Here is a 26,747-nt window from a genome sequence, read left to right on the forward strand (position 1 = left end):
GTAGAAAAACGATTACAATATTGTACAAAATGATGATGGACAAAATATGTAAAGGAAATAAACATTATTTTACATTATTAATGGGGATTTATGACCAAAATTAAATGAAAATGCCTAAAAAAGACCGAATAAAACAAAAGATTCTCTCATGAGTTGAAACAGGCAGAAGATGCAAAAAAAAATGCTCTAACAAATGTGTCTTAAAACATTCAGTTTTGTCACATAACATATAAATACTATAGCAGCAATGTTTCTGGCTTACTAGAAAAAAGATGCAATTTCATCAAAATTCTAGCCCTAGTGATAATATTCTGGATATGAGATATCAAATTTTGGAAACTTGATTTCGATAAGGACTTACAGGAGACAAGTTTTGGGAAGTTAAACAACTGCAAACTCAATAACACAGAGTAAACCTTAAGGAATGTCATAAATTCCTAGGAGTTATTCTTTGAATTCAAACAGGAAAGTTTAATATAATTTTGCTCACTTTTGTTTTGCTTTTCGAGATAAAAATTGTTTGTATAAAACATTTCATAGCTTATTTTGGGAAAACCGTTGATTTAATTCCGGATAAGCTCAGTCAGTTTAAGAGAACTGTGTATTACGATTATAAACGATTTGAAAGAATTTTAGTTTTGTCCTTTAAATGTGCAGAAATTTGATCCGAACAAATGTAACTGTATGTTATGCAAATAAATTTTAAAACCTTACATTTGGTTATTAGAGAAAAAAAATTCGCAGCGGCGCCGGGGATCGAACCCGGGTCCTTGATCCTACGTACCAAGCGCTCTAACCACTGAGCTACTCCGAAGTTCAATCCACAGCACCGGATCGAATCCCACTTCTCTAGTGTTCACCGTTTGTGGTCTTATTCCATGTTCGACATAATATGTTGACAATATTGTCAACTGCCATTATACAAGGAGCGTACTCAAACGGGGCCTTCGTGATATCTTATCAAAAGATATCGCGAAGGCCCCGACTAATATATATACTGTGGAATCCCGGCCATCAAGTCAGTCAATTGAGTGCACTCATTGTATAACAGCAGTTGACAATATTGTCAACAAATATATCGAACATGGAGTAAGGCCACAAAGCGAAAAATACTAGAGAAGTGGAATTCGATCTAGTGCTGTGGATTGAACTTCGGAGTAGCTCAGTGGTTAGAGCGCTTGGTACGTAGAACCAAGGCCCCGCGAATTTTTTTTTTCCTCTAATAACCATTGTTATCATAACAGATCAATTCTGTAGAACTGAAAATTAATCTTTACATAAATGTTACATTTGTTTGGATCAAATTTCTGCACATTTAAAAAGTAAAATTCTTTCAATCATCTATTATTACAATACACTGCTCTCTTAAATTGACTGAGCATATAGGAAATTCAACCAATGGCTCTCCCAAAACACGCTATGAAATTTTTCATATAAAACAATTTTTATCTCGGCAAGGAAGCAAAAACAACTAAAATTGTATGAAGCTTTTTAATTTGAAATATCTCAAAGACTAATCCCTAAAGTTAATGACACTACTTACGGATCAGCCTGTATATTGGAGCTGAATGTCCGGTTTTACCGTTTCGTACTTCAATTTTCGTACTGAAAATATCAAAGTATTGTTCAATGCTTTTTAAGTTTCGAAACCTTCCCCTCAAATTCACCATGGAGTTTTCTCACGTTAATCTTAAATATAGCTCACAAGTTTGCCTTCAGTCATTGGGACGGTTCATTTTAACCTCTGGAAGTAGGACAAGTCATTCTAGAGTATAGGTTGCATTTTAAATCCTTTCTGGCGACTCCAGATATCATCCACAAATCGATGTCTTCCTTGTAACTTCATATTCAGTTTGTTCACGTAAAAAAGAACATCAGTGAAAAAAAATCAAGTCTAAAAGCCATGTGGCATCTTTAAACATTTCACTCTCTTCAAACACATGTTTTTTTTAGGGCTGGGGACGGAGCAGTTACTGTGACGTCATTACTCGGTTGAACTGAGTACAGTACCGAGTACAAATTTGTGGCGGCAGATTTAAAATTTAGATAGATTGAGTCGATTTTAGAACGTACTTTGAAAGTGAAACCAAGCGTGTTTTAAAAGCGTTGTAGTAAAGCGCTTTCGCTTTGCCAATTTACGAGAAAAAAGTGTTTCTCTTCATTGCAAAATGGCGGTTGCAAATTTCATTTGCGAGATTACAACTATTTGCGGAGTTATTTTGTATGAAAGGCCATTTCAGTGTTGTTATATATGACAGACGAAATAAAATTGATAAAATAATTTATAGTACTAATAGCTAATAAATTAACATGTGATGTAAACGTTAAACGCTGCAGCTAATTAAAAAACAAGATAGAAAGCGCTGCCTAAAACACTTAAAAATAACACACAGAATTATCTACTATTACCGAAAGTGGATAAAATAATCAATAAAACGTGGAATCTTAAACTGAAGAATATAATGTTTATTTATTTTATAACATTACTAGCCTTCAATACAACCATGTTCTCTTTGGTGAAGAGTAATATTATTGATAAATTCAAGTAATTGGGTAACATAATTCGTATAAATAAATACAAATAAAATGATTACTGATGAGGTAACACAAATCCAATAAACACAAATAGAAGAAAAATATAATCCACTTCTTCTTTTAACATATTTTAATATTAATCAAACACTCTAATATGATGATGATGATAATAATAATAATAATAATAATAATAATAATAATAATAATATTATTATTATTATTATTATTATTATTATTATTATTATTATTATTATTATGTATAGTAATATGTTCAAAGTGTCAATGTTCATTAGGCCCACTTGACAGGTCATATAATAGGATGAACTCCTTTTCAATACTAGAGGCTTTTCAGCCCGTTTTGGGGATAAGGAAGTAATTTGCCCTGCAGCAGAAAATATTTAAATACAACGGTACCTACGTTGTTGTCTGCTAGAATTAAATAAAACACGCGAACTCTGTTTGAATGTTTGAAATGACCGGTAACGGTTACGGTTAACCGAGTAATTTCGGTCCTAGATCATATATGTAACAGATATGTCTGGCTTATAGGCTTTGAGGTTAACAACTTTTGTCAGGTTTACTACGCTGCCATCTAGTTATTACATAAGGAGTCACGTCATAATTCCCATTTGTTTTTTTTTCCCCCCCATTTGAATTGCATTAGCGACTGTGCTGCCATCTCGTGTTCGTTTACGGCGGACGGGTGGCGATCCTGGCGGTTGTTCTCTTCAAAGTGCTGCCGATTTTAACGTAGCGAGGAGTTATCTGTTACATATATGATCTAGGCTTCGGTGCTCCGCTGCCAAGCACATAAACCGATGGAACCGTGTAACTCAACAGTTCTACTCGCTCCGTCCCCAGCTCTAGTTTTTTTACGTATGGATGAGAATATTGAATTTCCTCCTTCAGTTTTAAAACTAGCCCGAAACGCGCCCTGCGTTAAGCTAGCTTACTTTCGTGTAGTAAAGTGCATCAGAGTATTCAGTTTGCATTGAGAGAAGAAACTCTTGACTCCGTGAGCAAGACCTCACGATTGAATAGTATTAACAAGCTTAACGATGGCATTAAGCACATGTTTCATGTCTTCGACAAATTTACATAGAAAGCCTGTGATGCAATGTAAAATGCAACATTGTTCTCAGAATATTCTTGGTTATATATCCCAACAAACTCAACTTTCGTCCCTGTCATATTTGTCATAATATTGCATGTAGGTACGTAGGTACTTTAAAAGTTCAGTGGCTTGCTGAAATTCACCAAAAATGTCTGACCCCCTGGTAATTCACTTTCATGATCGAAAGCAAGCCAGTTCTTCAGTAATAGGACATTTTTCAACACCTCTTATAAAACTAGCGACAACTGACAAGCAAACATTCTGATGGGTGCAGATAAAAAAGTTATTTTTTTTTCTCTTTCACCATGTTAATAATGTCAAAGAAGTGCTTATATAAATTTTGACCACTCGACCGCAATTACGAGACCGTCCAGAAAGTGGTTTTCCCTGGGACCGTTTCAGAAAAAAGCACAATAGTATGGAAAGATTTATTTAAACAGATACAATAATTGTTGCGCTATTTCTCAACATATCCCCCACTGGAATTGAGACATTTGTCATACCATGGGTTCAATTTTTGTATCCTTGTGTCGTAGAATTCAGCCGCCTGGGATCGGAACCAGCGTTTGACAGCCGTCTGCACCTCTCTGTCGATCCTACGATATGACAAGTATCTCAATTCTAGTGGGGGATATGTTGAAAAATAGCTTAACATTTGCTGTGTCTGTTCCAATAAATTTTTCCAATGAAATTGTGTTTTCTTTCTGTTAACAGCCCCAAGCAAACTTATTTTTATGACCCTCGTAATTGCAGTCGAGTGGTCAAAATTTGTATAAGCACTTCTTTTGACATTATTAATATTGTGAAAGAAAAAAAAAACTTTTTTGTCTGCCCACATCAGAATGTTTGCTTGTAATAGTATCGCGCAAATGTCGGTTTTTTCGTCCATAGCAATAGAAAATAGTTCAAACTGTTCAACTCATGATTGTAGCTGTGTTGTTAATCTCTCATCTATGGCTTCGATTCTAGTAGTAATAAATTGTTTTTCGTGACAAACTTACAGCCTCGTTTGTCTTGTCAGGATACAAAATATCACAAACACGAAGCATGCAGTCTTTCACGAACTCCCCTTTAGAAAGAAGTTTGTTACGTTTATCAATATTGTATACTACAAAATAGCTTGCATGTGTAGCTGCTTTTCAGAACTCTCATTCTTTTTTTTTCAAATATTTTCCTGACCTTACAGTTTCTTACGTAGATCTTATTTTTGTTTTCTTTCAGCTTATCATGGCACCACAACTTGCATTGTTATGCTTTGTGTGAAGTTAATATTGTTAATATTGTTTATTGTTAATAAAATAACATGGACAAAAATACAATCTTAGTTCTTCCCTGAAGGAGTAAAAAACTCGTGCTCAGGGAGATATCTAAACACAAAGATAAACACAAAGATAATTTTTTGACACAAACTTGGTCAAGAAAAAAAATTACAGGAATAAATTAAATTTAAAAATACAATTAAAATTTTAACAATTTAAGTCAAACAAATACATATACATATTAAATCAATATATATTATTTAAAAATTAAATTCCTGACGCTATTTTTGAAATTTCTGACACTAAAATTTTCCAAATTTGGGTATTTATCAATTATTTTATTGTATAACCTTGGACCAAAGTAGGTACCATGGCTCAGAGCTGTGCTTGTGAAACACTTTGGTTCCTCTAGTCGTATAAAATCGGATCTTTTAGTTCCATATTTATGATGATACAATTTGAATGTATTACAATTTTTATGTATGAAGATTAATAAGGCAATATAATATATCTGTTTAATTTTCAAAACATTAAAATCAGTAAACAAAAGCTCCGATGAGTAATCAATTGGTTTATTAAGCCATATTTTAATAATTCTTTTCTGAATAAGTATTAGTGGAGTGAGATTAGAAATACATGCATGTCCCCACCCTAAAATTCCATGCTGGAGAATGGATTGAAATAAAGCTAAATAAATGAGACATAAAATATTAATTGGTAAATATGACCGAAGTATAACAAAGATATAAATTGTTTTACGTAATCTAAGTATTGGTAAATTTTAAATTCTTTTTATACTACCACGTTTTCATTACAAATAAGGCTCAATTAATTATCTCAAAAAGTTGTGAAAAGTACTTCAAAGTTCACTCCCTTCGAAAACGTCTGAATATATTCTGAATCAGTTTTGCGTTTTTAATTGTCAACTTGTACACTCAGAAATCTTTCACGAACACTCACAATAAACTAGCAAACACAAACTGAGGAGTTAGACCAGCCATTTTAAACCGGTGTGCCGCGAGAAAATGATAATAGTAAAGGTTATCGAAATTGTGATGTGATTGTATCAATTATACAACTAATAACTTTTCCAAATACTGTAGGGCAATGGTTCTCAAACGTAGTGCATTCAGCAGAACTAAATTGAGATGGAAAATTACATTCGATTGGATCTACAAATCGCGTAGGAAGAACTGAAGATAAAGCGCACAATAAAACAGAATGAAGGAAGCTTATGATGAGGCCAGCCATCTCCTGAAATTTGAAGTTCCCCGTAAATACAGTACGATTATTTAGTCCTGACAGTCGCTGGTAATGTGCGCCTGGGTCAGGCGAGTCCATTTGGTTACGCCAAGAGCTGTTTGGGTTAGTCAGTCGCGTGCCTTTAGAGCGATCGGATGTCATGCGTGAGGTAGAACTGTATGCTTCCAGTACAGTTAAGCTGTACTGCATTTCTTTACTACCTCTCGCTCTTATCTCTACTCCGGAGCTCTCCCCACTACTCCTATTACTTCCCCTCTTTCGCGTCGTCGAGCTGTCAGGACTAAATAATCGGTCTGTAAATAAGTTGTTTGTTATGTTTCAGGATGCCAAAGTTGGTACAGAACTGGAATACGTCATCGTGCGTAAGAATCCGAAGAACACCAGGCACGCCAATTTGGAATTAAGGGCAAGTAACATTTTGTTTAACAGCAGCTATTAGAACTTTCATTCTGGATACATTATAATTATGGTTATCAAAATGCCGATATGGAGGAAAGCGTATCTATCTTATGGGATCTCTCTGCTGTAAATGCAGCTAGTTCAAGGTGGATCATTCACTTAACCGTGCTACGAGCATGCATTTCATTTTATTTAATTAATATATTGCCTGCCCAAGCCAAGAACCATATTAATGTATCACTACGCCGTGATAAACAGAAAAGATCAAGTACATATTAATGTATAGGTAAATTAGGTTTCTTTTAATCCAGCATAATGGTTAATTATATTGCACTGATTTAAATTGACATAATATATGCAACAATAATAATGACAAAGATAATAATAATAATAATAATAATAATAATAATAATAATAATAATAATAATAATAATAAATATTTTGGAATATTCAAATTCTAAATTTATATACATGTAGTAAATAGATCATATTTTCATGGGTTATATTACGTTTCAGAAGCTTTGAATAATAATAATAATAATAATAATAATAATAATAATAATAATAATAATAATAAATATTTTAAAATATTCAAATTCTAAATTTATATAATTACATGCAGTAAATAGATCATATTTATTGTTAACAAGTTAGGACCTAAAGCATCTGAAGACATTTGAAAAAGATATAGAATTCTTATTGTAGAAATAATTGTGACATGATACTTTTTGTAGGAACACAGCAACTAATGTTCCTTATGACAGATTCCTGGGTTACATTACGTTTCAGAAGCTTTGATGAATAGTAGTAATAATAATAATAATAATAATAATAATAATAATAATAATAATAATAATAAAAGTATATACACCACAGCAGATAATTGTAATTACTTGAAAGAATGAATTAAGTTACGTTTTATTTATTTTCAGGGTTCCTCCAATTTCGACATAAAACAAACTCTCGCGTCCCCGGAAACTGTGAACGGTACTATCGTCCTGAAGACACAACTGGACTTCGAGAAGCAGTCCATGTACACGTTGTCCATATTTGCAATGGTGAGTTCGATTAATTATTGGTGGGGTAATTGGTGGATTTTACCAACTAAGACCAGACATGAATTGAAGGAAATGTTTTAAGAAAGATCGCAAGAAATTATGGCTTCAGTTGACGGACATTAGAACGTACAATACTTAGATTTGAAAGCCATTTTATTGTCACGACGCGACGTAGGGTTAGGGTGACCAGATTCACACCGAAAAAAAAAAAGAGGACACAAAGCTTAAAAAACGAGGACATTGTTCGAACAAAGAAGACAGAGAATATGTAGCCTACTTAGATTTAAGCTTAGGCCTATGTTATACTTTAAATTACGTCAATATTTATTTCATTACAAAATATTTACATTACAGATTTAGGCTTATATCATACTTAAAAGTAAGTTAATATCTATTTTGTGCGAGATCGTGCGTATTTGCTTGTTTTCCGCACAGAACCAATACGCGGTAAGTGTGAAATACCACATTCAGTATTCCCAACGTAACACACATAACAATTTCCCTCTTCTTACCGCTTAAGTGCAACTTTCATTTTACTGCTTTAGGTTTTTAACAAATTATTTTTAGAGACGTTTAACATAGTAATAATTATAAATTGGAAACTTACCACTGCAATTTCACCTAAATTATAATGTTAATTATTGTTTTTAAATATTTGCAAAAATTAAGTAAAGTCTACTACTCCCCGAAAATTATTGCATTCCTGATACAAGTAACATTAAGGAAGCCGTGAAAAAATTAACAAGATTCCAGATGCCGATGTTATTACTGCAATATGTTATATAAATAATATTGTTAAAATATTAAAATGAAAAATAAATCATTACATAATCTTACCGTTTGTTTTAAGTTCGCATTTATAGACTGGGGGAAAAAAAAGACAGACGTATATACGGCCTGCTGGAGTATAGTAAACACAGAAAACATTTTATAGCAACAATGTTGAAGAAAGATATTTTGGTTTTCCGAAGTTGCCGTCATTAAACAGAAACCAAGATGGAGATTTCATTGCAACTAATTAGAAATTCGTCTTTCAGGTATGTAATAAACGATCTTCGCACAAAATAATGTACGATACACGAACGGTATGTTTGTTTTCATGTTCTCGGAAATTAAAAATGCTCAACTACGTTTCGCTTTTTCAATCTTTTCCTCGAACATGAAAACGTCAACATACCGCTCTCGTAACGTATATTACTATTGTGCGAGATCGTGCGTATTTGCTTGCTTTCCGCACAAAACCAATCCGCGGAAAGTCTAAAATTCCACATTCAGTATTCCCAACCTAACACACATAACAATTTCCCTCTTCTTACCGCTTAAGTGACATATTGATTTTACTGCTTTAGGCTTTTAACATACTATTTTTAGAGACGTTCAATATAGTAATAATTATAAATTGGAAACTTACCACTGCAATTTCACTTAAATTGCACTGTTAATTATTGTGTTTAAATATTTGCAAAAATTAAGTAAACTCTACAACTCCACTAAAGTTACTGCATTCGTGATGCAAGTAACATTAAGGAAGCCGTGAAAAAATCAACAAGATTCCAGACTCATCATAGACTGGGGGGAAAAAGGACAGACGTATATCACGGCCTGCTGCAGTATAGTAAACACAGAAAACATTTTAAAGGAACAATGTTGAAGATACATACTTTTGTTTTGCAAATTTGCCGTCATTGAACAGAAACCAAGATGGAGATTTCATTGCAACTAATTAGAAATTCCTCTTTCAGGTATGTAATAAACGATCTTCGCACAAAATAATGTACGATACACGAGCGGTATGTTTTCTTTCAATTCTCTGAAATTAAAAAAGCTCAACTACGTTTCGCTTTTTCAAACTTTTCCTAGAATATGAAAACTTCAATATACCGCTCTTGTAACGCATATTACTATTATTACAAAATAATTATGAAAATAATAATATAATAATAATGATAATAATAATTTTACAGTTAGCTGCATACGAAAGTCAAGAAAATTATAATAAAATTGTTAAAGAGAATATAAAATATCTATTTAGATTTACATTCGCACCTCGATGTACTAACTACCTCTGAGCAACGACCATAACAAGGAAAAGCAAAGGGAGTTATGAACCTTGGCAAAGAGTATATTTCTTCGGTGCTGCTTCCATCAACAGACAGATTACTTGAAAAGGCATCAAATCAGGTAATTTAAAAATATCAGGAATACATGTTACGAAAAGGATGACATTTCTTGATTTTTTTAAATTCCGCCCTGACCCCGGACAAAGGCCTATAAAGGAGAACAAAAGAGGACGTCTGGTCACCCTACGTAGGGTGTATGATACATTATTGTAATTTTGAAATTTTATTTATTCCAGGATGCTTATTGTCACGACGCGACGTAAGATATATGATACGTTAGTGCAATTTTATTTATTTCAGGATGCTTATACCGAGCCAGAAAACGACACTCGAAATTTGGCAGGCTTCGTGCTCGCTGTAGCTGTCCAGGATGTCCAAGATGTGCCCCCCATATTCACATATGTTCCCCCCGTAACTCTCCTCAATAATTCATTGCAAGAGGTGAGTTTCTTTATTATGAAAATAACAGTATGACAGGCACTCAAGTACATTTGATTTTATGCAAAAATAAATAGGCCCTACTGTGTTTACATAATTTATTTTTTCATTCATTGTTATAACGTAGTAAGAGCGTTTTCGATAAATGATAAGCACAGGAACGCCATTTAGTAACACTTTGTAAAATCACTCCGATAACCTAGCAAATGGAAGGGAATAGCTCCAGTAAGCAACAGTATTATGTACTTAAATAATTTGACCACAACATTTTCCATATAAACATCAATTTTTACTCCATTTGTATAGTATTTTTGGCCCAGGGAAAATACACTTCTTTTATGAAAACTTTCTCCTTTTTACGAGTGTTTTCCCAGCACCAAACATAAAATACAAATGGAGTAAAAATTACACTGGTTAACAACCATTTTGCGTCTGGTGTGTGATACATCAATTCATGTCAATTTTTGGTTGTAGAATTCGAAACAGCCTTCGGAATTGCTATATGACGTAAAGATTTTGAGTTAGCCTACTTTAGATTTTATTTGGACTTTTAAATATTTTTACATTGTTTATGTTGTCATTTTTTTAGAGATACTGTACCTATAATAAATAAGGACTATGATAATTAAAGTCTTTATTTGGATGTAGTATACGGTGAAAAAAGCTAGTCTATATTTTAATGGGTTACAAATCAGGAAATTTTTGAAAGATACTACCTTTAATGCAGAGCTCTCAAATCTTGAGTTAACTCCTTAATCCTCTTTCCAAACCATTGTTTACGAATTTCTGGGTAACAGAAGAGGCGATAAATATTCATATAGTGACTGCTTTGCTAGGTAACTACAAGAACTCAAAATTCACATTTACACTCACAACTTGACTTTCTCCCTGAAAACTGAGGTACTTCTAGTGACGAACAGGGTGAACGTTTTCACCAGTACACCCTACCATGGAGAATCGTTACCAAGGTTACAGTAGCCGCTAAATGATGGGTGACTACTGTTGGTTTCTTTTTAGAGAGACGGATGATACATTGTACAAAGGGAAAGCATCGTCATCCCATTTTGCCGAAATAAATTTATTTTAAACATTGTAAATATTAATATCTTGGATTACTGTGAATTATTTTTTAGTGATTTTGTTGGTTTATAAGATTTTTATGTTGTCAAGAAAACTTTAGTGAGTTCTGAGTGTTATGTTTGTATTTAAAATGTGCCATGTCTGACAATATCGTATTATTGTCTTTGTGTTAGTGTTATGTATCTAGGAAATGTGACGTGATAGAAGTTGATATTTCTATTGAATTCTGCATCCCAAAATGACGTAAATCCACACATTTATACACCAGATAAAAGAAAAAAGTTTCAATTTGTTGACTAGTGTTATTATTTTACCGTGGAGATTACTTCTAGGTTATCCTAATAATTTTACAAAGTGCTACGAAATGATGTTCCTTTACTACTTATCACTAGGGAGCGGATTTTTATGTGCTAAAAAATTTAAATACATATATTTTTATGTGCTAAAAAGTACGAAAATATTTGCTAAAAATAAAAAAATATATTTTTTTAAATATGACTAAATACGATTAAATTACATAAGTTAGGTCAGATGCAACATTGTTCATGAGTAGAATTGTTATATACAATAAAAGTAATTTGATACAATTATATGAACACTTTTTAATGATTGAATAAAATTAATAAAATCGGTTAAAAACCATACATGTTTCGGAGGAATGCTCCTCCATCTTCAGTGGTAGTACCACGACGCTGGTGTGGATGTTCGACCGCGTAACGTAGCTTAATCCTCCGAAACATGTATGGTTTTTAACCGATTTTATTAATTTTATTCAATCATTAAAAAGTGTTCATATAACTGTATCAAATTACTTTTATTATATATAACTATGACTAAATACCTTACTTAGCTTGAAAAAAAAATTAACTAGATACTCAGCAATCACACTTGAGTGCTAGTAGTTGGCCGAGAATTGCAGTAAACAACAAAGGTCATCTCCAAATTCTCCATCACAAATGCATGCCGATTATCTCTGAACAACGACTTATACTGTGAAAACGGTCTTTCCACATCACAGGACGTCAGACGTGCATATTTAAAGAGAAGAATGTCACAAACACATACACCGGCAATTTCACCTACAGACGCATCCTCCAATATTTGAGCAACTTTACACATTTTTTTTTTATATCCACTGTTTTTCCCAAACACATTCTGGAATTTGTCCCTTAGTAATTGTGCTTCTGAACCTGGTAGCGAGTCTAGTTTAATTTCCATGGCACGCACCTCCCTGTTTCAGATAACAAGTTTTTGGATGTTTCGAGTTTTTTTATGGTGTCTCACAATAAGCTTAAATTTGCTAATAGTAAAACCAAATCATTTTTTAAATAACCATCTTTCAGTATATCTTGAAGGATATCGATTGACGAAGCCCGATAACAGGGAATCACAACAATATATATTGCCTTACTTGATAGACATGAGCTTGAGGCGAGAGATTTGTTTAAACTAAATAATGTTCATACCCGAGCTCTTATCTGTTGTGTTTCACAAACAAAGCGTGGAATGAAATCATCTTCAGCAACAATAAATATTCCTAATTATGTGTTGCAAGATCTCTCCTCCCTGCCCATGTTAATTTATTCTCTAATAATAACACTGATATGCTGCCTAGCGGTTCTCAGAACTTGAGGCGATACTATTACAAAAATGGATCACCACACAGCGCTTAGAAACACGAAGCAACCAAAAATTCTTAAAAAGAAAAGATAACGTACTTCTGAGTGATATAATTGATTTAGTTTTAAAATATTTAAAATTTCTTGTAAAAGAATTATTTAAGTAAAAAACTCCAAGATTTATGTGTTTATGATAGATTTCCTGAAAATATGTATTTACATATTTTTTTGGTGAAAATATGTGTTTTTATGTGAAATAAAATTCGGGTTTTAAACTTGAAACGTCATGTTCGGAATTTTTAACTTTGTTAATTGTGTTTTATCACACGCAAAAGGAATGTTTAATTACAAAGGAATCCGCTCCTTACTTATCACTTACCATGACGTGACGAGTGTGATGTTAATGGTGACGATAATTGTACCGTTTACGTTCTTTACTCCTTTACGTGCGTTAAACTTAATACTTGGTTCTTGTCAATAAAGCGCGCAGTTAATATTATTCATTAATATAATTTTTTCATCTATATAAAATATTCAGTAGGACAAATTCGTGTAAAATAAATCTCATACGTTCGTAGGAAAGCGTAGAATTTCAAAATATTAAATTATATTTTTAATTGCAATGATTAGTACGATTTAAATTGAATTGTTGAAAATATCCAATGAAGGACGGAAATGTTACTTTTCTGTGTATGCAGAAATAACCTATGTACTGTACATAAAACGTCAGAGAGATCTTAATTTATTTGTCGCAGGGAGATGTAGTGCTTACTGTGCATGCTGAAGATGGTGACAAAGGTTCTCCTCGTGAAATCCGCTATGGTCTCGTGTCGGAAGGCAACCCATTCATGCCCTACTTTCACATCGACGACAAAACAGGTAAGGGTGTATATTCTCATCCTTTATTACTTTGTAGTTAAAATTCAATATAATTTAATAAGTATGTAGCTTATATATATACGGTGTGTTTCATATTCTATGCATCCTCGGACGCGACAAATGTACGAGCTATTCCATCTCAAATCGACCGAAATATAGAGAAAATTGACCTTACAATTTCTAAATACAATAAAACTTTTTTTGTACGTAGAGAACTGTGATACAGTGCTTTGTGCAAAGTTTGAGGTATCAGAACTTCATAGTGTTTAAATTTAAAATATTTAAATTTATCGTATTTTCATAAAATTTGAAACTTTAAACTGTTGTAGCTCCGAAACCCTTTCACCCAGTGATCAAAATCATGGTTTATTTTGATGCTGAGAAATTAAAGTTTATATTGACATATAAACAGATTTTCTTACTTTTTATGGAAATGGAGAAGTTTAGATTTTTCCTCACTAAGACGGCTTTGCCAAGAAAAAAATATTTTAAAAATATATAGTTAGATTCCGCATTGAAAGTACAAATAAACACATATTTTTTACTAATGGAAAGTATTGAAAATATCAAATAAAGAAAATAAATAGTACGCGCGTGAAGTAACCAGCTGACTGTGAGGCGGGAGCTAGTCGAGACAAGCAAGGTCAGGAGACATAAACACGTGATGTATCGTCTAGCAGCGCATGGCTGAGCTAGCTTTATCACAGGTTTTCATAAACACAGGAGTAACATGACGCCCAACGCTTGGTTATCTTCAGCTCTCGGCCAGTGCGTGCGGTACTGCGCCGTTCAAGTCCAGGCGTGTGGAAATAATATATTTAATACCCTCGAAACTTATTGCCGTACGACTGAGCAAACAATGCCGAACCCCTCTTAATAATGCAAGGTTTTTTCTCAATATTTTTTTACATTTTTACAAATGGGCAAAAAGCCTAAAAGTAAGCAAAATCAGATTATCTGTCTCTTTGTACATAATAAAAATAAGGATTACTTCTTAACATAACCTATCAAATGTCAGCTTCAAAATAAGCTCTCGTTCAATGTTCTGCAATAGATGGTTCCAGAGTTCTGAGCGCTGAAAGAGGCTTGTTTTTCTAAAATACGCTAACTTTGTCGCTCAATAATACGAAAACCGTTTGACTTTCGATAGTATATTTTTGAAAATGCACTGTCCTCATCATATTGTATAAATAGGGAAAAATTAGAGTATAAAAAAATTGGAGGGTTTTTATTGATCGATTTCATATGGAATAGCCCGTACGCTCCATCAATACAAGGCGAACAGCTGGAATGCATCGCTACCCATCGTCGGTAACACAAGGGAAATAAAGTAAAATTTTCATTTTTGGACTTCCGCCCTTTTAACAAATAGTGATTCACAAGTAATGTATGTTACCTTTGTTTACAGTAACCTTCGCCTACGAAACTGACGCTAACTCATATTAGCGACAAGAAAGTACTGTATTACTCAAACGAGGCTCGGTTCATGTATCTCTCCCAATACTAGTGACAGACTACAGTCGCTAATCGCGATTATCTCCGATCGCGGTTACCGAAAATGTGTGGACATACTAGGTCACGCTTGGTCCCATCTGGTCAACAGCTGAATCACCATAGAGGAAAGAGTTTTCTCTATATACATACTTATGTGTTTGTTTCCCTTCTGGACAACATCTGAAGTTCAAATCTTCTTTTGATGTTTTTCATTGTTTTTCCTTTTTATTTGTTGTTGTTTCTTGCAGCTTGACATGGGAATTTGTTTGTTAAAATTTTTAGATATTTTATAATCTAAACTGATACAATTTATACCATTACTATTTATATTATTTTGGAAAGAAATTTTATAACCTATATAATTTATATCATTAAGCCTAAGATTTATATTATTTTGTAATAAAACATATTTTTAAAATGAACCCTAACCTCAACGATATCGTCGTAATGGGGACTGAAATTAAAAATCAGAAAAAGGAATCAGTTCCCGTTTGTAATCCATTACTTATTGAAATGAAACAATTTTCAGCAACCTTCTATTGACTCCATATATGAATAATTCGTCTACCATTTGTTAATATATTTGTTTTTATTTTCTCACATATGCATTAAATTTCTCCAATACGTCTAATAGTAGCCAAATGTCATTTTCTGTCCATTCATTTTCGTTTATATTTCATATAATACAATGGAATGGGTAACAATTCCACAGCAGAAGCATTCACGACTTCCTAAATTATACAGGGACATCATTTTATTTTTACTTCAATTTTTATTGGACCTGAGTTTTTGAATGTACTTCACTCCCACCCCTTCTACTAATGAATTTCAACCATCCTCCTCACAGATCCATGACCGCATTTACAGTCATAGTAGCCTTACGGTCATAGTAAACAGTACGTTCCAAAAATATGTTCGCGTTTTCTAATGAAGAAAGAGCTTTCAATATTGCATCATTTTCCATTTGCCTACGTCGCATCCCGGTTTCCCCCACCTGCTTCTATTCGCGCCTCTGTAAAGGCTAGTGGCTGGGCCGTCTTAGCTGTTTTCTGAGAACATTAATTTCTGTAAGGAATTGGATGTCTACGTAATATTATACCCATACAATTGTTTAAAATAACTTAAATAAAAGGGCCTCGTTAAGTAATTAACTGTCTCGTGATTTCCTCCCTTTCTACGACGCTGCGACGCAACCACTTGGACGGACATTAGATAGCATGTCTGAGTAATTTTATGTTTTCGGATGGAGCAGAAGTGAAGATTGAATTTACAGTACGTAAGGTCTCTTTTATAGAGTAGGTACAGAATTATTTCAACATGAGTTAGGCTACTGATACGAAGTAGGAACCTGGTAATTGGAATTACGTGCAATAGTCTATAGTGCGATATTATGCACAAAAGAACTGAAGCCTGTATCGAAATGAACGGCCACCATTTTCAAAAATGTGTTTAAATATCCATATTATGATTATTTTTCAATTTAACTTCATTCTCTATAGTGTACGCTAATTTGCTGTAGACAGTATAATATACATTGCATAATGAATACGTCCGCATGGAAAGCTCAGTTCGTGAGTAAAAACACTCATTGTTACTGTACTGTATTTTGATTAAACAAAAACCTAATGAAAATGATCAAACTCAAAATCGCGATATTTCCTAGTTTACGTACATGGATGAACAACTTTTCTTCCCTCCTGTACCTAGTAAAGTGATTTGTTTATATATTACGCCAGTATCATCCAACTCCAGTCGTGGAAGGGGGTAGCAAACGGTGTTGTTCTTAATCGTTGATCCAAAGGTATAGCCAGGTTAATATTAGAAATGTTAGTAAAAATAAAATGATGTCCCTGTATAAATCAAGATGATTCTAAACCAAAGATTACTAAAATGTTACTTTCGTCAAATGAGCCGTGCCTCAGAGCTATTACCTTGTTCTGGAAACAGGATTTAGCTCCTGATCGCTATCGGGACGGTGACACACTACAACCCCGATCGCGATTAGGTCGATAATCGCGATTAGTGACTGTAGTCAGTCACCAGTATAACACTACCGATGGCTCGTGATATACTATTTCGAATAGGGCGAAGTACCTCATTCCCACTGGGCTGCGTTTCGCACGTGCCAACCCTCCCACTGCGCTCTTGTTTGCAATGCTCTCCACACCACGCGGACTGCGAATCTAGGTCGTTCCCTGAACCCAAATTCACTGTGAATATTTAATGCGAGAGTGGGCAGTGGCTATCGAACCAGCAGCGCGGCAGGATACCCCCTTATCAGCCACACTTCCGTCTGCAAGAACGAGGGCAACTCTGAGTCAGTCGTTGAGGGATGGGATGTGTGGGCAATTCTATATTTATCACGATTCTTGTACACCGCTCCGTCCATTTAGTAGAATGCGTTTGAGTCTAAAGAAAGCAGAAAACAGTACAGCGTGATCTGTTGTGACGAGAATCCAAGGCCCCGCATACCGGTAAGGATCATGTCACAAACACGCTCACGTCTGAGTATTTCTAATAAAGTAAATATTATTGTTCAACGCCTTGAAACGGAGCAGATATTAAGGATATTGCTGGAGAATTTAAGACAATCTTTATTTATTTTATAGACAACAATAAGATTAGGGGAGAGAATGGTATTTTTTGGTGAAAAATGAGTCAATTAAAAAAAAAATTTTTAAATACTCTGTGATATGTTGGAATGCATAACATAAATCTTGTTGGTATTTGTTCCTTTATCGCATGTTGAGACGTCATTTTTTAAACTTCCTGCGCTATGGATTTTTAAATCACACGCCCACTTTTATCGGTTTCCAGTAACTTCATTTTTTTTTTTTTGCTACATTGCCAGGCAAAAATGGATATAATTTCTGAACTATTAAAGATACATGTATGAAATTTAGAACACACATTCTTTAGACTATTAGGAAACCTTTCACTGTAACAGAATTTTGTTAATTGATTTCATTCTAAAATTACGTCCATTTGTTTGCAAGAAAGGAAATCAGAAAATTGTTATTAAATTTTAATTGCTTATTTTACAAACGTAGGGACTAATATCAAAATTCTGTTACAGTCAGTTTGTAGAACATGCTTTTACAAATACATCGCAAAAAACCGTTTGAGTCTATCTTTAAAAACGATGTAGATATATCTGTTTTAGTACAATCCTGCATTGGGTATATTTTTTCAAATTTGGGCCCCCAAATAATTTTTTTTTCAAAATATTTATATTTGGTTGAGTTGCTACAGCTATGAGCTCTCTACATACAAAAAATTAATATTTTACACCAAATAGGAAAAAAGTTAAAAAAAGTATCATCCTCTCCCCTTTACAGAGTGATTCAAAACCTATGCAACAAACTATGAGGGGTGATAGATCTAACAATAAGGAACCCTTTTTGTTAAACAATCTATGTCTTTTAACGCGTCGTTTCGAAGTTGCCGTTGAAAATGTTGAAATGCCAGATGTACAATCCATGGACTTGAAGTACATTGAAAAACTCTGGTACAATAAAAATTGAAATAAAAATAAAATGATGTCCCTGTATATATCACTCACTCACTCACTCATTTATTTGCTTACTTATTTACTCACTTATGTATTTATATATTTGTTTATTTATTCATTTATTTACTTACATATTTATGTATTTACTTATTTATTATTACATTTTATAGATAGATACTCGTACATTCTAGGAAATAAAATTAATTTGTATTAACATTGCATCGGATTTATTCTTTTTAATGAATTAACAACTCTTAAATACCCATTTCGGTATGATCGATGTTTTCCTGTCCATAATATCCCTCGAATTTCATGGTCTACCGCCTGCCGATTACAGGGGACTTGCTCAGCGCGATATATCTAAGTAGGTGAACATTGACTTTCTCCTATATTGACAGGGCAGGTTTTTTCAGAGCTTGAAAAAATGACTCACAATGAATCGATAGTGAAATGAGAACGGAAAGGAATGTCAAAATATTCGTAGAAAAATGATTCTCATTGCGAGATCTATCAATTTACATAATTTTTCGGAGAGGTCCTGAAACATCCTGTAGAGGTTTCCATACCTCTTGGGTGTTCGTCCTTGGCCTACTTTCTGTATAAGGGCTGGTTCACAATAAACCGGGAACATGAACGACAACGAGAACGAGAACGGAAATAATGTTAAAATAAATGTATTCAAATGTGAGGATTCACAATTAACTATTGTGAATGCTCACATTTAAATACATATATTTTAACATTATTTCAATTCTCGTTCTCGTTGCCGTTTCCGTTCCAGGTTAGTTGTGAACCAGCCTTAAGTCTTCCATCTGATATTATACGAAAATGAGCCTTCATCATAGACAACACATCGGGAAAACATCTATTCGACCGTAGTTTTCAACGTAATGTTAATGCTGCATGCGTTAGCCGTCGCATAGTCCGCGGTATGAATACACCACATAGAAATTTCTCCTTTTGAACTAATGCCGATGGTTATTTTTGTGAATTTCGTCGACTGTATCTTATTTGTGCTGCTAATAATCGGAAGAATATAGTACTGATGAACTATCCGTTCATATCTCCCAAATTGAGTTGTTTTATTTATTAGACAGAAAATCTATAATTTACGAGTACATTGCAGCTATACACCATTTATAACAAGTCATGCATATAGATCGAATGCAAACATTTCCGACGCTCAAAGATAGGTTCGGTATTGCGTCTCATAAATGTATAATTTTCTAACTGCACACGGGCTGAAGGTGCCATCGACCTCCTTTGACACTTCTCAGCGGAGGGAGTGACCTCACGTTGAACCTTTTCAGTGTATTGAATCTCTTCGCCTTCCCCCAACGAGGTTATTAGCAGATAATATCTACATCTTGCATACAATAGCTTCGTGTGCCATTCTCGTTTGTAATTATTAAGAAGTAGAACACATAACTTCTTGGACTAGAAGGCAATTGTGGTCAGGTAACGAGTGGTATTTTCTTTGTGAGAAAAAGCTTGGGTTTTACAACAGTGTGGGATTTAATTTCTTCTACGCATCGAACTTCTTACAGACTTTATTCTAAATATCTCCAGCGATATGAATTTAAGAATGAAGTTAATATACAGATAAGCTTACACAAAAACAGACCTACAACAAATCCTCAACACACAACTGAATTTCAGAACACACACGCAACAAATCCTCAACACGCAACGAATTTCAGAACACACATATAACAAATTCTCAACACACAACTGAATTTCAGAACACACACACAACAAATCCTCAACACACAACTGAATTTCAGAACACACACACACATCAAATCCTCAACACACAACTGAATTTCAGAACACACACATAACAAATCCTCAACACACAACTGAATTTCAGAACACACACATAACAAATCCTCAACACACACATAACGAATCCTCAACACACAACTGAATTTCAGAACACACACACAACAAATCCTCAATACACAACTGAATTTCAGAACACACACATAACAAATCCTCAACACACAACTGAATTTCAGAACACACACACACAAAAATCCTCAACTCACAACTGAATTTCAGAACACACACACAACAAATCCTCAACACACAACTGAATTTCAGAACACACACACACAACTGAATTTCAGAACACACACATAACAAATCCTCAACACACAACTGAATTTCAGAACACGCACACAACAAATACTCAGCACACAACTGAATTTCAGAACACACACACAAAACAAGTCCTCAACTGAATTTCAGAACACACACATAATAAATCTTCAGCACACAACTGAATTTCAGAACACACACACACAACAAATCCTCAACACAAAACTACACACAGCAAATCAAATGAAGACACCGGAAAACGCAAGAAACCTCACCATTTCTGAAGATGTTTCCCAAGCTGAAACTAGTCAACTAGGTATTTATAAACTTATACGTGAAAGTAATCATATACTTTACTAGCCATACTCGTGCGCTACACTTGTTACCAGAAATATTCAGATTATAGTTTTATTGTAAGTAAAAGAATAAACAACCGGTAATATAACTGTTTTATAAATTCTAACTTTCAGATTTTTTGACAGCAGACTGGATGATAAAAGCTTCTCAACCGAATAATAACACGCATTTGCCATATTTATTCTGCGTTTAATTTCCTTCCGAGTGTCATTTATATTTGTTACTGTTGCTCCAAAATATTTGAATTTTTCCACCTCTTCGAAGGATAAATCTCCAATTTTTATATTTCCATTTCGTACAATATTCTGGTCACGAGACATAATCATATAATTTGTCTTTTCGGGATTTACTTCCAACCCTATCTCTTTACTTGCTTCAAGTAGAATTTCCTCGTTTTCCCTAATCGTTTGTGGATTTTCTCTTAACATATTCACGTCATCCGCATAGACAAGAAGCTGATGTAACCCGTTCAATTCCAAACCCTTCCTGTTATCCTGAACTTTCCTAATGGCATATTCTAGAGCGAAGTTAAAAAGTAAAGGTGATAGTGCATCTCCCTGCTTTAGCCCGCAGTGAATTGGAAAAGCATCAGATAGAAACTGACCTATAAAAACTCTGCTGTATGTTTCACTGAGACACATTTTAATTAATCGAACTAGTTTCTTGGGAAAACCGAATTCAATAAGAATATCATATAATACTTCCCTCTTAACCGAGTCATATGCCTTTTTGAAATCTGTGAATAACTGATGTACTGTACCCTTATACTCCCATTTTTTCTCCATTATCTGTCGAATACAAAAATCTGATCAATAGTAGATCTATTATGCCTAAAACCGCACTGATGATCCCCAATAATTTCATCTACGTACGGAGTCTATGGTAACAATAATTCAGGCACCGAAATTATTAAATTAAATTTGAGGCAAGAAAAGTATTCAGCATTGAGTACAGTAACTTGATCATCCAGTGCAATCTCGCGCAAAAACTGACGCTGCAACAAATATCGGTTAATCTAAAACACTCTAAATGCGTCATTAGCTATCTTGATAATGCATACATAACTAATGCGGCAGCTTTGTTTATCCTTGACATGCAACACACTTGATGGCGAGAGCAAGGAGAAGCAAGGACAGATCTATTGAGCGATATAATTTTATTTATCCGATAAAATGTACTTACGGCCCTCAGACTTGTAGGAAGACAGAGAAGTAGACTAATGGGCTTGTAATTATGTAGGATTGAATACATTATAAAGTGCAAATGGAAGCGATGGGAGGAATATTTATGACAGAGTTCCTTAATTCACTCTAGGTTTCATCTTGCAGTATTAGTCAGCGCTTTATCGGTCCTCGCAGTGTATATATTACCTTGGACATGCAACCACACTGGGGGGTTTTGCATGCGGTCAGTCTTACGAACACGAAATCCCCACTGACCGCTCGTTTCTAAGGGGAATTGTCAAGGAACTTCGCGTGGTAAGTTTTAATTTTTGTTTCAAACTGCCGGAAGATTTAATCATTAAGGAGAGCGTTTCGTGGTTCACTGACCCGTGTATTAGTTGTCACTTGCATTGAACCTGGGGTCAAAGGTGAATCAAGTGCTTAGCTTTGCAACTTGTTCCATGGATCCCATCTATAACAATTTGAGAACTGAAGTAAATACATCGATGCCTTTCACATTGAAAATGTGCGCTAATACCATAATATGTAACAGCTACTGCACGTCAGAAGATTCACACGAACTTGAAGGATCCAATTAATTACCATCCCAGTCTAAAGGTTAACGTCGACAAATCTTTGATACTCAATCTATAAAAAATATATCCACACATCACAGAATGTACTCCCATTTATAAACATTCTTTAGCGATTATACGCGCCCGCATAATGCGATAACACCACAAGTTTTTTTTTAAATAATTTATTGAGCGATCAGCGCATTTAGCGCTATACAGATCACTTCTAAATAAAATATAAATACAATACATGACACTGAATTGAGGGCAGCCTAGATTGGGCTCCTCAATGAACAAAAATAACTGTTAGTAAATAATTATTTACATAGGTTGGTGTGATGATAAATTTTGATTATAATATGAGGTCCATTGGAAGTCGGCTCTTGATTCTGGCGGGAAATGTGGACTTCCTTCCGACAGAGTAGTGGATGGCGCCTGGAACATTTTCTAGGTTGTTATAGAACTTCTTAGCTTGTGAATGAATAAACTGTTTGATTGTGCCAATACCAGTTTCTCTGTGTAGTTGGCTGTTACGGACAAACCAAGGAGAATTGAGTGAAATTCGTAGGACTTTATTTTGAAATGACTGGATGTGTTTAATTTCACTTATTGCAGCTCCTCCCCAGACAGGACGACATAAAGCAGTAGAGGTCGTAATAGAGATGTGTAAAGTAGCATGCAATTTTGTAGCTTTAGAGATGATTTCTTGTTGAGGAGCGGATATAATTTAGTCAGTCTTGAGTAGGCCAATTTAAGTTGGTTGTTGATGTAATGTTTCCATGATAGACGGCGATCTAAGTGCACTCCAAGATATTTTACAGCTTCATCCTTTGGTTTCCACGGTATCACGTTGGTTGAAAGATTTATGCATGGAGGATTAGCAGGACGACACGAAGTAAATATCATTGCTTCGCATTTATTGTAGTTCAGTGCGATGCGCCAATTTTCAAGCCAAGGGCGTATGATGTTTAAGGCTTCCTGAAGGTGATTACCACAAGTTTGTTACTTGCCGGCTGTTAGTATTGTTGATATGTATAATACTTCAGGCACCGGTATGGCAATTCGCAGGATAGCGGTAAACATTAAAATGTTCGAATTAAATATATTGCTAATTCACAGTCCATATTGGTCAAGATGATTAATTCAGGAGAATTTAACAATTTAACCCTTATTACTGATTTTTATAAAATTTTAAATAATCGAATGTTATGGATTAAGTGAAAGAGAAGACTGAACACACCACTGGTCACCAGTTAGAAGTAATGGTTTGGGTCTCAAAACGAAGATTTGTGTTCAGTACATTACGGGCTGTGCTATGCTTTTGATTGTAACGTTCGAATTAATTCCGGTTTTGTTCCGATATACATTCCTCTTGCAAAGAACAGTTATATTCCTTAATTTTGTAAAATGGCCACGGATTGAAGATCTGAAGAACCCAGACAAGCTGGGACTTGCAGCAACAGTAAACTTCTACATTACGACTGATAATTACATTAATGTTGGAAAGTAGTATGTATTGTCTGCCATCATCTTTCATGAATGACTCTGTGAATGCCAAGACGTTACAACAATCGCCAAGAATCATTCGAACACAAAAATCACTCTGTGACAACATCGCTATTATTATTACGTCAAAGCATTTTTTCGGAGCTGTCACAGTTCGGAGCTGTGACGGCAAACGCTGTCACATCCCCTCTTACAATGTTGTTAAGCGATAAGCCGTTACCAAGTAAATTGCCGGCTAGTTTCCCGGACATAAAAGTAGTTATCTAACTTTCATTAACTTAACTTACAGTTAATCTTGAAATGACTGCAACACAATCTTCGGTGTATGCATTGAATCATGTAAAAATCTTCCTACCATCACCATCACCATCACCATCATCATCATCATCATCATCATCATCATCATCATCATCATCATCATCATCGACTTTAAAGTGACCTTAATGGTCCGTTCCATTTGTTTATCCTGTTGGCCTCTATTTCATCACCTGTTATAAGGGTTTTGTTTCTATAATTCTTAAAATGCGTTTTGTCAAATTCATTTTGTTCCTTTCATCAATCAGTCGGACAATCAGTGATGTCCTTTATCAGAAGGTGCGAGAAATATTTGGAATTAAAGGTGATCACTGAGCAATAGATGTAAATTTGGTAAGTAGGACTGTCATAGGTGCTTCATTTATCTATTATTTACATTTTTCGTGTATTCCTTTATTGTTTATTATTTCAATCTATTATCCGTTGTTTCATTTAATTATTAATTATTAATTTAATAGAATATTCTATATATTATATGGGACGAGCAGTGACAAAACAGGACGGCTGGCCGCAGACTCCAACTTTCGTTGGATTTCCTCGTATCATTCAGAATTCAATAGTGAAGTGCACAAGGAATGACCAGTAAATATTCCCTGGAGCGCTCTCATTGGGGTCGGATTTATTTTGGGTGTATCAAATCTACGACACGGATTTACATGCTTCGAAGACCACGCCAAGTTTATACCGCCCTCGGCCGAGGTTAAATCTGAGAACCTTGGATTCAATGACAAGCATTAAGCTATAATCATCATATAATCAAAGACGACCATGTTCTAAATCTGTGTTATCTGTATACTAATTGTGAAGGGCCGCCTCACCAAAAAGATATTGCTAATGACAAATATATTCGTTCATTCATTCATTCATTCATTCATTCATTCATTCATTCATTCATTCATTCATTCATTCATTCATTCATTCATTCATTCATTCAATTCTGCATTACATAACTGAGAACTTCCTCCTCTCCTTCTGTAACTTTTCCGAAGTACAAAGTCAATGTGTCATTGACACAGACTATGCATATTTCAGAATTCATTACTTATTTACAAAACACCGTCCAAAGTAGTGTTTACGCGCATGTCAAACTGCTACTTTCACGTGATGTAAGATAACATCATGCCATCGACTTTTTAAATCATACATTTTCTTAACATCGTGCAAATTTTATATTTCCTCTAAATTTGTAGGCTTATTTATGGATATACTGTAGGGGCTATTCCATAAGAAATCGATCTCGCATTTTTTTATACTCTAATTTTTTCCCTATTTATACAAGGTGCTGAGGAGATTGCATTTTCAAAAATATACTATCGAAAGCCAAACGGTTTTCTTATTGTTGAGCGACAAATTCAGCATATTTTAGAAAAACAAGCCTCTTTCAGCGCTCAGAACTCTGGAACCATTTACTGTAGAACATTCAACGGGAGCTCATTTTGAAGCTGACATTTGGTAGGTTATGATAAGAAGTAATCCTTATTTTTATTGTGTAGAGAGAGACAGATAATCTGATTTTACTTACTTTTAGGCTTTTTGCTCATTCGTAAAAATGTAAAAAAATATTGAGAAAAAACCTTACATCATTAAGAGGAATTCGGCATTGTTTGCTTAATGGTACGGCAATAAGTTTGAAGGGTATTAGACTTGAACGGCGCAGTACCGCACGCACTGGCCGAGAGATGATGATCAGAGAGCGTTGGACGTCATTTTACTCCTGTTTTTAATGAAAATCTGTGATAAAACTAGTCCAGCTGTGCGCTACTAGACGAAACATCACGTGTTTGTCTCCTGGCCTTGCTTGTCTCGGCTAGCTCCCGTCTCACAGTCAGCTGGTTAGTTCACGCGCGTACTATTTATTTTATTTATTTGATATTTTCAATACTTTCTTATACATACCATCAGTAAAAAAATATGTGTTTATTTGTACTTTCAATGCGGAATCTAACTATATGTTTTTAAAAT

At 34.4% G+C, this 26,747-nt stretch overlaps 1 protein-coding gene across 1 annotated transcript in view; it reads left to right on the plus strand.

The window, feature by feature from the left end:
- The window catches only part of Cad86C (Cadherin 86C), a 164,381-nt gene that overhangs the window by 93,357 nt on the left and 44,277 nt on the right, over positions 1-26,747 (plus strand). The window contains exons 4-7 of the mRNA XM_069842133.1: positions 6,494-6,577; positions 7,503-7,628; positions 10,049-10,189; positions 13,641-13,764. Coding sequence (XP_069698234.1) covers positions 6,494-6,577; positions 7,503-7,628; positions 10,049-10,189; positions 13,641-13,764 — 475 coding nt within the window. The remainder of the gene's footprint in view (positions 1-6,493; positions 6,578-7,502; positions 7,629-10,048; positions 10,190-13,640; positions 13,765-26,747) is intronic.

Source organism: Periplaneta americana, chromosome 12 (genome assembly GCF_040183065.1).
Source record: "Periplaneta americana isolate PAMFEO1 chromosome 12, P.americana_PAMFEO1_priV1, whole genome shotgun sequence".
NCBI classification, from domain to species: Eukaryota; Metazoa; Arthropoda; class Insecta; order Blattodea; family Blattidae; genus Periplaneta; species Periplaneta americana.